Source organism: Chamaea fasciata, unplaced genomic scaffold (assembly GCF_029207755.1).
Source record: "Chamaea fasciata isolate MVZ Bird 193981 ecotype frontalis unplaced genomic scaffold, bChaFas1.0.hap1 SCAF_28, whole genome shotgun sequence".
Lineage (NCBI taxonomy): Eukaryota > Metazoa > Chordata > Aves > Passeriformes > Sylviidae > Chamaea > Chamaea fasciata.
Genome location: NW_027094113.1, coordinates 125085 through 140052, shown reverse-complemented (window position 1 = coordinate 140052; position 14968 = coordinate 125085). Strand labels below are relative to the sequence as shown.

At 39.4% G+C, this 14968-nt stretch overlaps 1 protein-coding gene across 2 annotated transcripts in view; it reads left to right on the top strand.

Moving 5' to 3' along the window:
* Positions 1-14968, top strand: part of RANBP3 (RAN binding protein 3) — a 51021-nt gene that overhangs the window by 20940 nt on the left and 15113 nt on the right. For both annotated transcript variants that reach the window (XM_066205913.1, XM_066205912.1), the window contains 6 exons: positions 5380-5416; positions 5505-5591; positions 8046-8117; positions 9317-9382; positions 10315-10407; positions 11523-11626. In XM_066205913.1, the coding sequence (XP_066062010.1) occupies positions 5380-5416; positions 5505-5591; positions 8046-8117; positions 9317-9382; positions 10315-10407; positions 11523-11626 (459 nt within the window). The remainder of the gene's footprint in view (positions 1-5379; positions 5417-5504; positions 5592-8045; positions 8118-9316; positions 9383-10314; positions 10408-11522; positions 11627-14968) is intronic.

Sequence of the window (14968 nt, the reverse complement as noted above, 5' to 3'; positions counted from 1 at the left end):
ATCTTTCAGTTTCTTAAGGTTAAAACTTTCAAGGGTTAATATTTTAAAATATAGCGGTTAAACACGTGCAGAAAATCACGCTCTGAAAAGCTAGTGTCCATATAGGAGACAGAGGAGTCCTGCAACTTTATTCAAATAAAGAGAGAGTCCACTAGGCCACACGCCTCCCTCCACTGGATTTTCTCTCTCGATGTTTTGGAGGGCGCAGCCTCCCTTTTATCCTAAACTCCCAACCACACAGTGCCCTCTTCATTTCCCCATTGGCTGAGGTACTAGGAAGGTACAGCCTTCCCGAACCGCCTACCACATATTCCCCCTTGAACCTGTCATTTTACCCCAAAGTTCAGAAGTTCCGGCTTGTGCAGACTCCCCCATTTGTCTGTTTCAGGAGTCAGGCTGTCTGGACTCTGTAACAAATGTGCTGCGTGAAGTTAGTTGAGACATTAAGACCCATTTCAAAGATGTTTACACCCGTACCCTCACCCCAGAATTGTTTGTAAAGACCTTATCACACATCTTTCCTATCAAACAGAATCACAGACTTTTATCTCAGTTTTCTGTCATTTGAAATTGCCATGTTACTAGAACTGTCCAAGAGAATGGTATTAACCAGACTTTCAGGAACACAGCAGCATGTGGTTATCTTCGTCTTGCTCTTAGAGAGCAGATAATCTTACCCCAGTTAACCCTGTTCTGAATGAAATGCAAAACCCACAAATGCTGTTTGGGATCATATGCAGAAATTAGTGGCTGTATGGAATAGCTGCTTCAGCATTCTTTTTGACTCCATTCAATTAAATGTACTGAATTGTATGGTGCTCAGTATGGGCATGTAACTGGCATGCACTGGCAAGTACTTTTCAAATTATTCTTGTGTCTTAGAGTAAAACTATCCCTTACCTTGAAATCTAGAGAAGGTTGATGCATCTTAAGAGTACTTGTACTGGTTCGTTGGAGGGGCAGTTTTCATGCAATCTTCCCAGGGCCTGGGAAGTTGGATGAGTTAAGATAGAAGAAGAGACGCTGCATATTTCTTGTTTGTACACACACTGGCAGATATTTTTGATATGACATGAATTTAGTGTTTGCATAGGTACAGCCCCTTGGAGAGCTGATGGTTATGTCCTAAACTCTTTGCTAACCCACAGCATCTGGTTGTCTGGCATCAAGACTCCACTGATTAAGAGGTTCTGGAATAGCCTTTAAGCAAATCCTGGCAGTTCAATAATGCCTGTGTATGTGCAGAGTGTCTGGACTGAAGACTTGCTCTGAAGTCCTTTATATATGACTTTTTGCATCTTAAAATGCATTTTCAAAGATTAACACTAGAGTGTACTCTTAAAGCTCTCCCTGAATTACATTGACCTTTTCTGCTTTACCCAAATTCTCCTTTCCTGTCCCTGTTTCTGCTTGCTAGTGTGAATAAGCAAAACTTGACATTTTTTGGAGCTTTGAAGTTCTTCCCTTAGCTTGATGTAACAATTGTGTGAGGAATTAATGTGTTTATTTATTTAATTACTGTGACTTACACTTTTGAGAAGCAGTTGGTAGTCTTTATGAAGCTAATTTTCTTAACTAGAAATGTGTCATAATTGTAGGAGCTTCTATTTATGCATAAATGTAACTTTTCTCTAACTGGATTTCTGAAAGCGGGGGGCAGAGGGAATAAATGAAAAGTGGCTTCTGCTCTTAAATGAGAAAATTCTAGGTATTCTAGGTTGGATTTTGCTGTTACTAGTTTGTGTCTCTTCAGCGTCTAAGTCCAAAAAACTGAATGGAGATAAATTTAATCACCTTGGTGGTTTCTTACAAGATGAGATTGTCCTCCTTTTGTTTCCATTGTGTGGGGTACTTGTGTAAAGCACGTGTTACTGTAAAATACAGACTGAGTAGGTTGAGAGGTGAAATGTAAAATGGAGAGGCTGGGCTGCTGTTCATTGTCAAAAAATGTAATTTGCCATTTTTCCAGTCTGTCAGGCTTGTCATGCGTATATGCCTCTGTTTTTTGTCTAGTCTACCCAGCCTTCTCTGAAGCAGGACTGGTGTGCAATTCTTGATGCAGTGGTGACTGACTTGATCTGTGGCTTCACAGAAAAGTGAAGCTTATTCTAATACAGTAGATCTGTCTACTCCCACCCCCTTGGAATCTACTTGGCATCCATTTGTCCAAAGGTACATAGCTTTAATCTCCCAAAACTCTTGGGCTAGGAAGCATGGAAATAACATGGAACAGATTCTCTGTTCTGCTTTGCCCTCAGTAGGGTACAGAGTTGGTTCTGGATATTGATGCCTGTTGCCCACTAAACATGGTGATGGTGCATTAGTTGTGCTTGTCAGTTACAAAATTACAGTAAGATGATATGAGGCTTGTGCTATAAAAGTTTGACTTTTTTTGTATGTTACTTGAGCATTAAGAATGAAGCATATGTTAGTAAAATCTTAAATTTTTGATGTTCAGGTGAAAATCACTTGTTTATTTTTAAGGATTTTTGTATATAGAGATCTGTAGTTCCACTCATGCAAATTTTTACCTGGTGTTTTCTTTTTGTTTTCAGGATTTTTGATAAAAGTGGAAATAAATTGCTTGTGTGTGTGTTAGGAGTTAGATTTCTTTCTTTTTTACTTACAGAATTTTTTCCCTTAAGTTGTTATAAAACTAACTACTAGCAACTTAACGGGTACTTAAGCAAAACAGAAGTGGCCAAAGTCAGGAGAGGAGTGCAGCACCTGGTTACACTTCTTTTGTCTCTAGGAGTTTCTCTCTGAGAGAGAAGATGAGTTTTGCAGGAGGCAGGTAAAAGATGGAGTTGGGGCAGCTGTGCTCTCGGTCACTCTCAGCATCAGAAAGAAAAGGGTCAAGCTGTTGCTTACTGTGGAGAGAACTCACGGTCACCACTAGGGTCCAGTCCTAAAAACCTACCACCATCTGCTCGTATGCCCCGGAATCTGAGCTCACCTTTTCCTGCCCTGCTGGGAGCCGGGCCGCCGGTGCCCCACCCCTGCCACTTCTTCAGCTCTACTCTAAGTCATTTCTATGCTATAGCCCCATACCCTCTGCCCTGCTGGGACGTCCGGCAGTTCCAGCTACCACCACGGAGCTTCTGGTACATCTCATCCACCAGCCTGGGATTTCTGCTCTTTCCTGCTACTCCAGCTTAGTGCTTCTCAAAGTCCTGCAAGGGCACGGGGATCAAACTGCCTCAGGGTTTTGTGAAGCAAAACCTCTCCTCCATCCCTTCCCGTCTCAGCTGAGAAGGCTGTCATGAAGTTCCTAGCTCTGTTTTTGTTGTTAATGCCATAGTTATTGTTTGTTTGCCTTATTATACGTACTAGTAAAGAACTGTAATTCCTATCCTCATAACTTTGCCTGAGAGCCCTTTAATTTAAAAATTATAATAATTCAGAAGGAAGGGGTTTGTTTGCATTCTCCGTTCCAAGAGAGACTCCTGTCTTCCCTAACAAACACCTGTCTTTCCAAACCAAGACAATACGTGACAACACTTTATGTGCAAAATCAAATATTTTCTGAGTTCAGATGCTGGTTGCTGAAATACGTGATATCATGGTTTTCCATTTTAGCCTTATCTTTTGGGAAAGTATTGTATGTTAGCAAGGGCAGTGACTAATAAGACCGCCTTCCGGTAGTACCATGGACTACTTGACTAATTATGTGGGAAGAGCTATGGATCATCAAATGCAGTATTAACACGGCTAGGCTGATAGGTGTGTGTAAATGCAGGGAGTTGCGTTCTAGAACTGTCAGTAGCTTCTTATTCCCAATGCTGAAGGTTTCAAAAGTACTCACCTAGGGTGCCAGTAAGGAAGATACTTTTCTATGAACGTAAAACAAAACAGAAAAGCCCTTCAAGGCAATTAAATATGCGAAGTACAGTGTAAGTGTGTTTTTATTAGCATTTAGTGGAGTACTGATAGTACAGTATTATCTGGGTTCTAAATGTGTGCAGTGCTAAATAGAAATTTTTGTACTTTTCTGGTATTCTTACACACAAGGTGTGCCTCAGATGTCAGTCCTGTGCAGACTTGTGCAGTCCTTCTGTTTGTCTGCCTGCTCTCAGTGCCCAAGTGGGTCAGATCATGGTGGGGAAGGAGTTTTGGGGAATCAGTGGGCTCTGCCCATGAGCTGCCATTCCTCCATTTATCAGCCAATCTCTGAAGTAAGACTGAGTGAAGGGGGAGGTGTCCATCTGCATGTCCTGGGGCAGGAGTGGGATGCAACAGTAGTCTTGGACTAGGTAGATGGTCCGATATGTCAGAGCTATCTGAAAAGATGGGGGTAGCCAAGGTGGGGGTTGGTTTGTTCTTCCAGTTTGCAAGGTACAGGGCAAGAGGAAATGGCCTCAAGTTGAACATTTAGATTGGGTATTAGAAAAAACATGTTCCACGAAAGGTTTGTGCAGCCCTGGAACAGGCTGCCCATGGCAGTGGTGGAGCCATCATCCCTGCAGGGATTTGTAAGATGTGTGGATGTGGCACTTGTGGACATGTTTTAGCATTGGGCATGGCAATTCTCTGGGATCTCTTAGACTCAGTGCTCCTAAATGTTCTTGCTAACGTAAGCCATTTGATGATTTTAAGAAGTTTCACAATGAGATGAAAATGCTGATGCTGCCCTAATCATCTTCCATAGTAAAAGGAATCTGTCATGGGGTTATTTTTTGGAGGAGCAAGGGAGATTATATTAGTTGATGAACTGGCAGAGAAATAGGAGGAAAGAGCTGTATAAGTCCTCAGAAAATACGTAAAACCTTTGTTCAAAGACTTTTTGAATATCTGCAGTATTTCATAACCTATGATGCTTCTTTTGTTTTTCCTGGTACTGTGGAAGATGTTATTGGACTATCCATTGCTAATTCCAATAAAAATACTGTCGTACTGGTTTTTAGAGCATACTTTGAAAGACATTCCTCCAATGCTATAATTTTGTTGAAGGAACTAATAGCACCTAGAGTAATTAGGTAAAGTGCTTTGGAATGAACTCCCAAATAAGGGGTATGTTTATGTGGAGCTTGAAACTTTATATTTTAAAAATGAAACCAATTTTGAAAACTGTCGTTTTCAAATTTTCAGTATATAGAAAATTTAACTGTAGTGATTGTTACCCAGTCCCTAAAGATATTAGTGCTTGGAATATGAATTTTCTGCAATCTTACTTGGTAAATATTTTGAATTAATTGTATTTGATAGTGTCTATGTGAAACTCTATGCTCACATGAAAGTCACAGAAGATTATTGCATTGAGTGTGTATCATTGACAGTAAAGAAAAAAATCTAACTGATGTTTAAAGCATTTGTATCAAACTGAAGAGACTGAAGCTTTCAGTATGTGATCTTTGTTTGATCAGTGTAATCTGATTTCAGAGATCTGCAGATGGATCAAGTCCAGAAGATGGAGAAGGTAAGAAATTTTATTGTAAAATTAAAAGCCTTCAGTGTGTCTTGCTGGGATATTTTGTATTTTCTCTAATAATTTTTGTTTTCTACAGATTCTGATCGAGAGGATGGAAGCTACTGTCCACCTGTAAAACGTGAGAGAACTTCATCTTTAACTCAGTTCCCTCCTTCTCAGTCAGGTAAGTATTGCTACAGTATTACATATGTGGGGCAATTTTCCCTCCTAGACATTCTTTTTTCAGTCATGTAAGCAGTCTTATTACTGTCTGCTGTGCTTTGGGTTAAGACCACAGCAACCATGTACTCATGTTCACAAATTTGGTGAAGCCAAAGGAGATGATAGATAATTTAAAAAAACGTTTTCTGTCTGTAAGTTTATGTGTATTTGTAGTTTCAGCTTTTACTCTTGTGCTGTTAAATTGCAGAATTAACCAGAAATCTTCCCAATTTGTTGTAATCAGGTTGCTTCTTTCCAAATTTATACAAAGTGCTACCTTTTATCTTATTTACTCTGCTGCCAGGGAAAATTTTCAAGTCCCAGCTCCTGTTTTAGTCCTTTCCTTTTCTCCCATTCCTTTTAAAATGGGGAGGATTCAGTGCATTTCTTAAACACCTGACATACACAGGAGAGAATGACCACAGCCTGTGTGTGTGCAGTCAGGGCAGTGAAATCACTGGGGTAAATTTATGCAGTTCAGTTGCACAGGAATGGTCACATTTGATATTTGTTCACTCACAGGAACAGTGTCAGTTTGTGCTGTCTCTCCTCACAGATCATATGAAGGTTTTAGCTTTGGTCAACGGTTACTTTAGTTAAGATATGTCAGTGTCTGAGGCATATTTCGAGACTGCTACTTTATTTCTACCATCTTAGGTTGAATTAAGGAGATGAAAAACCTTGAAGGAGAGAACAGTAAAATATATTCCTGTCATATGCTGCACATTCTGTAGATGTGACTAAAAGGTGAAAGCCTAGTTGTTTTAATTTTAATTTTAAAGAACTAAATTACTCTGAAATCCAAAATATAGTTGCTGATACTGTATGGGTACAGCATTCTAAATTCATGCACCAGCTCTAGTCAGGGGAAGAGGCCCTTCTCTTTCAGATCCCAGTTTTCTGGTGTGCAGCTCAGTGGGTCTCCAGATGCTGTCCAGTGAATTGAGTAACCAGCGTTGCTGCTGTCTGCTTGCCAACCACTCTTAGTAAAGGAATGCACAAAAATAATGGGGTTTTGTAGATTTCATGTTTAACAGTATGTGTACACCCAGATTCCCCATAATCTCTAACACTTCCATTCCACAATGCCTTTGTCTTAAAAGATTAGAATCTCTATGCTAACAGCTGTTAAGAAGTGGAGGAAAACAATTAACTCTTTCATGGTTAAATACTGTATGTTCCAAGAGTCCAGTATCCTTTCTCAAGCCTCTGCTTAGCTAATGTATTTTGAGAAGATGTGGTAATTTATTCCTTGATGCCTTTGTTCTCTTCTGGTGTGTGTTGTTGTCAAACAGTAACAATTTTGATTTGAATTGCAACTTCCATAAACACCTCTTTGAATATTACTGACATTATTCAATGGCTTTGGTTTCCAGAAAATCTTTTACTTTCCCACCTTCTTACTTCTTTTTGTAGTGTTATGTTTCTCTCAAGAGTAGGCAAATTTTACTTGTATGAAACCTGTGTCATGTTTAAGCTTAAGGCAGACAATAATAAAAAGAGAGAAGGTGGAATTAAATGGAATACGAAAAAAATATTTAAGGCTTTATTATAAAAGGTAAATGCCACATCTCTTAGTACAGTGATGCTCCGATTTCTCTTTTCAACATACTTAAGCTTTTTCTACAGCCTTATAAAAGCTAAAAGAGATAATAAATACTGTTATGCTTTTCTTCATGCAAAATGATCTGTTGGAGTAATCTGTCTCCTTCTCTGATTGCCCTATTTCATAAACTGGATTGTGATTTTTGTATAACACCAGAAGTACTAGAACTGCTGGACAGGGCATCAGCCAAACTCCCTATTACTTGCTTCTTTCAGTCCCAGCAAAGGGTGGAAAAGAAATGCTGTCCGTTGCCTGTTTTTTCAAACATTTTTTTTTCCCTTTTGTTGACTGTTAGGCTGCTGAAGTGACATCTGACAGTACTCCGATGTGCTCTCCTCTGTTTCTGTAGTAGTTTTGTCTTTGCAAGGTAGTTCAAACCTGAGTTGCCTCTTGGTGCAGGCAATGCAGTCCATCAGAGTCCACATGTTCACTCTTACTCTCTAGCAGGCATTAGATGCTTTCCTGCTCTCTCTCTGCAGGGACCTTTTGAAGTGGTATTATACATTTTACAATGCTATTATATATTATAACACCACTTCTAATTCCTAATTCAGATACAGTTCAGATTGGGAATCCTGTATTTATACAGAAATCAGAAAAAATGAAATTTGTTCTTTCTCTGGTTCAGGAGACACTGACAAGATTTTATGGACAGTGGTTTGTTTGCTACTTTGGCTGTGATACTGTTTTAGTTTAGAAGAAAACAAATTACAAGAAAAGTTATTTTCACTTTGAAGTCTGGGAACAAGTTTATATTAAAGAACAACATAACACAACTTCCCTTTTTTTTTCCTTTTTCCTTGACTGCAGTAACAAAGAACAATGTCTTTATGCCATCAAGCTTCTGTGAACCTTCTACAGGCAATTCTGACTCAGAACCAGGTGACCTTCCTCATTTTCTGCTTTTTTCTTGAACTGTTGTTAATTTGCCGTGATCCAAAGTACTCTGATACTTCAGAAGTAAAACCCTATCTGTGAGAATAGAAATGATGACGGTTCCGATCTTAGAGCTGTTCTCTTGCTCTGTTGGTTGTTTGACTTCACCCTTGCTGGAGGTAATTAAAATTATATCGAAATCGTTAAATATGTTGGGAGTAATGGTAGAATACTGCAGTATGACCCTTTCCTGCTAGCCTCACAATAAAATGTAGGAAATTCTCATTTATCTACTTCAGAAAACTGTTCCTTTATGTTGGAAAGCAAAACAACCATAAGGTATGGTCATGAATGTGTTCAGCTATGACCTGTGAGCCCTGTGTTGACAGAACTGCTGATTTTGTTAGTTTCTGTAGTTTTGGTTTGGTTTTGTTGGTATAACTGTAGTGCAAATCGGTATCCTATGCTTATAACCAAGCACAGTAAGGCTGTAAGATGCTGAGTTGTCTTATTCTGAGTACAGATATTAAGCCCCTTTAAGGAAAAAAGTGTAATTATTATTTTGTTCTTTGGAATTTGATTTTTAATAGCTGTAGATTTATAATATATTTTTTGAGATTTTGGTACTTTAAAAACTATGACTATAGTGAGTGTGAACAAAGGAATTTCTTTTATCTTCATACTACAAAAGCACGAGTAAAACCTTATTATTATTACAAGAAACGAACATTAAGCAATTAAGTTTAACTTAATTTATGATAATTAGCAGTTAGATACTTGTTAGCAGTGTCATGTTCAGTCATAATTTTGATTGTTTTCTTTATTTCGATTTTCACTTAAAACCTTTATTATTTATATTAAGTCCTTTACAGACGGACTTAATGTCTTCATGTCTTAACGTGTCTTAATGTGTTCACCCATTTCTCTGGTGAACACAGTCTTTCCTGTTTCTTTTGAAAAAATTTTGAACTTTTTGCTTGTGACACCATGTGTTTGTCTGTGATGTGTATTTGCTGTGATGATCAATGGAAATTCAGGTTTCTTTGAACAGAAGACAATTTATTCTTTGGAAATCTCCTAATAACTTTGCATATTTATAGAACTTGTGGGTTGTTACAGTGAGGACAACATGAGGAATTTTATGATTGAATGGATATTTCGAATATATTACAGCTGTCTGTTGTAATTTTGTATTTCACTTCCAGAGGAAAAGAGCAGTGGATTCCGGCTGAAGCCACCAATACTTATCCATGGTCAGGCACCTAGTGCAGGTGAGTTCACTGTTCACTGCAACAGTACTAAGAAACCAGCTCAAGCATTTTATTTAGTTAATAGTTTCATCAATCGGCTGTTGTAAATAGGTGGCAATACCTATGTGAATGCAGAAAAAAGTCTTCTCTAGGGTCGTAGCGCTCATATCCACTGTGTAACATGTGTGGATGCATCTGTGTTTTGCATTGGATCAGTTGTGCATGTCTGGAGTGCATCTCCCAGCTGTCACTGCTTAGCAAGCTTGTGTTTGTGCTTGAGTAATTCCACAGACGGTGAATGTGATTCCTTTGGTAGCAAATTGTAAGAAAATGGGTGTTCCAGCAGTGCCTTGAGCAAGTTCCAGCCATTAGTGAGTGTACAGTCTGCGACCAGGCCAGGGCAGCTGGAAGTGTCGGAGAGTGCCCATTTCTGCTCTCCCTGGCTTTTGGCAGCAATGTGAGTGGCTAGTCCTTGGTCATGCCTGTTCTGCACTACACGTTGGCTATGACTCAGTTTCCTATTTACTGATGTAGATCCAGCCACTATCAGAAAGATACTAGTATTGCTGCTCTGTAGGAATTTGAGGGGGGAAAAAAACAACCCCAAAACTATTTAGGTAATGAAAGCTCTTACTGCATAACTATATGGAAACTTCATTTCACTTGCAGGATGAGTGGTAAATTTAAGAAAGGAAGAAGCTGTTTTGAGCTTATGAATATTTGAACTTAGGATAGCTTAATAATCGGATATCATGCCCTTTGAATATGGGTGACCTGAAATGGAACTAATTGTTATGAGTGAGTTCTGTTGCAGTATTTTATTGGGTCAATAGTTCATTTTGACTTTTTTTTAGTGGAGAAAACTGAACCTTCTGGGCTTGCCATAACCTTCTAGAGTTGATATTTTCCAACTCTAAAGCTTTATACTTCACAAAAAAACTTTGCACTTGCAGGTCTCCCTAGCCAGAAACCTAAGGAACAGCAGCGAAGTGTGCTTCGTCCAGCAGTATTACAGGCACCGCAGCCAAAAGCTTTCTCACAGATGGGTAAATAATGCTTTTGCATTCTAAATACTGTGGAGAGAGAACAAAAATACTGAATTTGTTTAGTGTCATGCTTTGGTTTTACTCAACATCGATCTTGGTTTTTCTGGTTTTCTCCTTTAAGAAAATAAACATCTTAAATGGTAAGTGTATCTGTATAACAGGAAGGATAGCATAGTGGAACCTTACGATCTTGTGTAGGATGACTGTCTGGTGTCAACAGACCTCTAACTTTGGTGTTTGTCTCACTTTGGTCCATGCTTGAGTTTTAGAATAAAAAGACTTTTAAGAATGTGGTATAGCAGTCAATCTCAAACGACAGCACTGACCATGGTGTAATAAGCTATTACTGATAACTGATTAACAGTGAAGTACCTAAATCAGTGAGAGGTACCTCGGGGCTTGGGGACCATTTTGGAGTTGGGACTTTGAAGTACAATTTTAATTCTGAACATACAATGTTAATTCTTAAGTATGGTCATTCATATAATGTTTATTGTATTATGGAGTTACAGAATTTGATACAGCTGATGGAAATAGGCCCAATTAAAGTGTGGAAATTAATGTAAAAAACTGTTTAAACTATCCCTGTCTCCTAAACCCCATGTTTCCCCAGCCTGATGGCATTTTTTATGTGGAAGTTTAGTTGAATAGAAACAGGAGTAACTTCAGGGAGTGCAGAATCCGAACATTTCCAGCTTGATTTCTTGACATGCCTCCTGACACAGACTGGACTCTACAGAGGACTTAATATTGGGGTAAAAATATTCAGTGGAAGTTCAGTATATGAGCAGGTAGATCAGTCTGAAGAAAAGCCCTGCTGGCTGTGAACAGATTGGAGTAGGATGGTTGCTTGAAGTTGTACGTATTGAAGTCCTTTAACATTTGTATAGATTAATTTGCTGATTTGGGTTTCTACATGTGGAATTTTGATTCTGCTAAGAATTGCTGAATTGTGGTCCTCATGTCTCTTGCAAAATACTGTGGTAACTTTTTAGTTTACATTGCAACATTTAATGGACATAAACAAGAAAACTGTATGCAATTTGTATAAGAAAACTTTTATGACAGTCTAAATATCTAGAGAGTTAATGTAATCTTTTATTTCTGTGTTGCAGTTCTCAGCAGTGGCACCAATGGTGTAAATATCCCTCCAGATTCTGCAGCCACATCAGAATCAGCAAGTGATGCAACACTGAAAAGTTCAGACTCTGAAGAAAAGGTGAGTTGGAGAAGGAGACTTAAGGTGACAGACATAAATGTGCTCTGAACAGAGTGAAAGGCCAGTAGCAGCACATGAATTCCCTACAGGAAGTGAACAGTGCAGGCAATGAGGGGCTGAAAAGCTTCACCTTGAGCAAAAGACATCTAAGTGCATTGGAAGTTGTTTATTGGCTATCATGAAAGAAAGGTAATGAAATATTTACTTCCAGTTCTGTGTAGTGTGTCCAGTCCTTACCTTCAGATTTTGAGCTAACCATTAGCATCTGAAGGTCGTGACTGATAGCATGAGGAGGATGTTTGGGGATTTTGAGTGTGCTTAAGTTTTTTTGTAGCTTCATTAGGCAGTTTTTTGCTTTTTGTTGCCATATTGAGCATAGAAATAGTGTTGAGAGGACAAGAGTATGGAAGAGTTCACTTGAAATTCAAGTCTTAATCCTGAGTATGCAAGCAGAAACAATTGCAGTGTGAATGGCTTTTTAAGGTTTAGTGAAAAGCTACTGCCACAACTAAGTATTGATAAATAAATTGAATGTATGTACCAGTGTGAAAACTGTGAGTCAAGCTTGTAAACTAGCTGTGTATGTCATTAGGGACACCCTCTCTCTGCTTTTGACATCCACAAGTCCTCTTAAGTTTTTTAATCAGCTGACCTTGGAGAAAGTTTTCTGGTAGACAAAAGCTCTAAAATCTGGTTACTAAGGATTTCTGGAAGCTTAATGGTATAAAGCTTCATAACTGAACATTTGCAGTTTTACCAAGGGTTGTGATGAGATATTTTATTGTCTTGGCATTTGTAGTCAGTTTTGTCTCCCTGAAACTTTCCAGCAAGCTGAAAGTCATTTGAGTTCATGCAGTAGTTGTGTTAAATGCTGGAGTCTCTGCAGAATATTAGATGGCTTGGTGAGAGTGAAAGATTACTTCTGGAATTGTTTCAAATGGGTAATTGCATGTGCAGATCTGTGGCGTAGATTTGATGCACCACAGAGAGAGAGCTTCCTTGTGAGGGCAAGTATATGTTATTTGCAGTATTACATGAGCATGGTCTACTTTCGTTAGAGCAGATATGAGTCACGGTCTTACTTTACTGTCAGAAAAGATTTTTCTCTGATGTCTCTGTCTTCTGCTTATACAAGGTAGCAGAGGGGGAATGTTCTCAGACAGGTGGTTGTCATACCATGAGCAGCTCTGTGGCAACTTCCACCCATCTAGTCTCTTCTGTCTTGAAAACCTCTAGGAAATTATAGGAGCCCTGAGCAATATTGTCCCCAGATGGGTACAAGCTGCAGCCTTTGATCCAACCTTCCTCAATTGGTAGTAGAGTCAGGTGGCTGAAAGTCATCAAGGAAACTTGACAGCACTCAGCCTTTCTGGTAGTGGGGAGATGCTGATCCTTGTCGGGAAGGAGGAGGACCTATTAAGGAAATCCTAGGCTAATGATTTTTCCTTGTGTTCAACAGAATGCTCCTTCAACCTATGTCTCGTTCAGTGGTGAAGGACTACTCCCAGTGATCAACACTGGCCCATTTCTAAGTGCAAGCAAAAAAACAATGTCTTTGAAATACCAGAATTAGAATCTGAAGGCAAATGAAACAGTTGGGTTATGCAAAAGTTGTCCCTTAAACATAGAATGGGATTTGTGAAACTCTTGGACCTAATCTAGTGTTGTTTTCCTACAACCTATATCCTTTTTTTGACCTATATGATAAGTGCAGGAAGTGCCATGGCTGGCATATGGAGATAACAACACCCTGCATGAGAAACTAACAGAAGGAATTGGCAATCTGTGTTTAGTGAGGTTTCATTGGGATCATGGATACAGGAGGTTCACTTGGGCAACTGGAGTACTGTATTAGATAGCTAAGGGTTTTTTAGGAAATAAAGCAGGAAAGACAGGGATGGATGGGTTCTGCTGTGCTAAAAGAAACTGTTTGAATGCAAGAAGGTACTGAATTGGTCAAGGCTTTATAGACTAAGATCTGAGGGTAAGCCAACAAGAGGGAGATTAAAGTGAACCTTCACCAGATTTGGACTGATCAAGTAGAGAAGGTAACTAACGCCCTTGAAAAACTAGAAACTTCACAATTAGAGGCCTTGGTTCTAAAGGAGAACTTTAGTACTTGGACACCCAATAAAATGGCAACATGTCCCAGTAGAAATCCTTCAGAATACTCCTGGAGATTTTAGAAATAAGTTGATGAGAATATTTGCAGATGCTGGGTAAGTTGACATGGGAGGTATTTAGCTGTACCTGGTATTCACGGCAAACTACTGGCTAGAAATGCAAAGGTTGAGAGTAGTTGTCATTGCAGCATTAATGAGATGGAGTTTGAGATCCTGAGGTAACTAATAAGTAGCTGAGTAAAGATCCAGACTTCAGGAGAGAAGCTGTCACGTTGTTCATTGAGCTGGTTGGTAGGATTCTGAAGGATGGCAGGGCTTACAAGAGCTCATTTACCTCCATGGACAACCACCTCAGAGAATGAATAATCTGTCCCAAAGTACATGAAATTGTGCAAGTGTGGCAGGAGGCCAGTACATATAGGCTTGGGAGCTCATTAAATCCAGAAAGAGAACGTGCATATAACTTGTGAAAGCAGTTAAGACGCCCAAGAAGTACACAGAAGGATTGTCTGGATGTGTGGAAGAACTGGGAAAGCCTAAATTTGCCAGTTGGAGTTGGAAATGAGAGGGAATGAATAGCTGCAGGCAAGGCTTCTGCAGGTATTGGCAGCAAAGGGAAAATGAAGGCAAATTGTACGCCTTCTGCAGAATGTTGAAGGGAACCTCTTGGTGAAAAAAATGAAAAAAACCTGAGGTACTCAATGCCTTTGTCTTGTTTCCATTTCTACTGAAGAGGTCGGCCGTCAGGTCTACCAAGTCCCTTTTTTTAGGGGAAGTTTGATGGAGTGAATTCTTACAATAAATTTGCGTAAGGACTTTTTTAGACAGTTTGACATACAGAGGCCCATGGGACCAGACAGGATGTATCTATGGGTGTAGAAGGAGAGTCATGGTTTAACCCCAGCTGGCAGCTAAGTACCATGGAGCCACTTGTTCACTCCCTCTGCTCAGGTGTGATGGGGAGAAGAATCAGGAAAAAAAATAAGCTAATGGATTGAGGTAAAAACAGTTAAGTGTTGAAACAGAGTAAAGTATAGTGATTGTAATTAAAGAGGCAAGAGAGACAGGTAAACAAAGCACAAAGAAAAGAAGTGATGCCCAGTGTAGGTTCTCAGCACCCACTGATCTGTGTCTTGTCTCCCAGCAGCAATCAGCCCTTCACCACAGCAGCTTCCCCAGTTTACACACTGGGCAGGGCATTCTGTGGTATGGAATATCC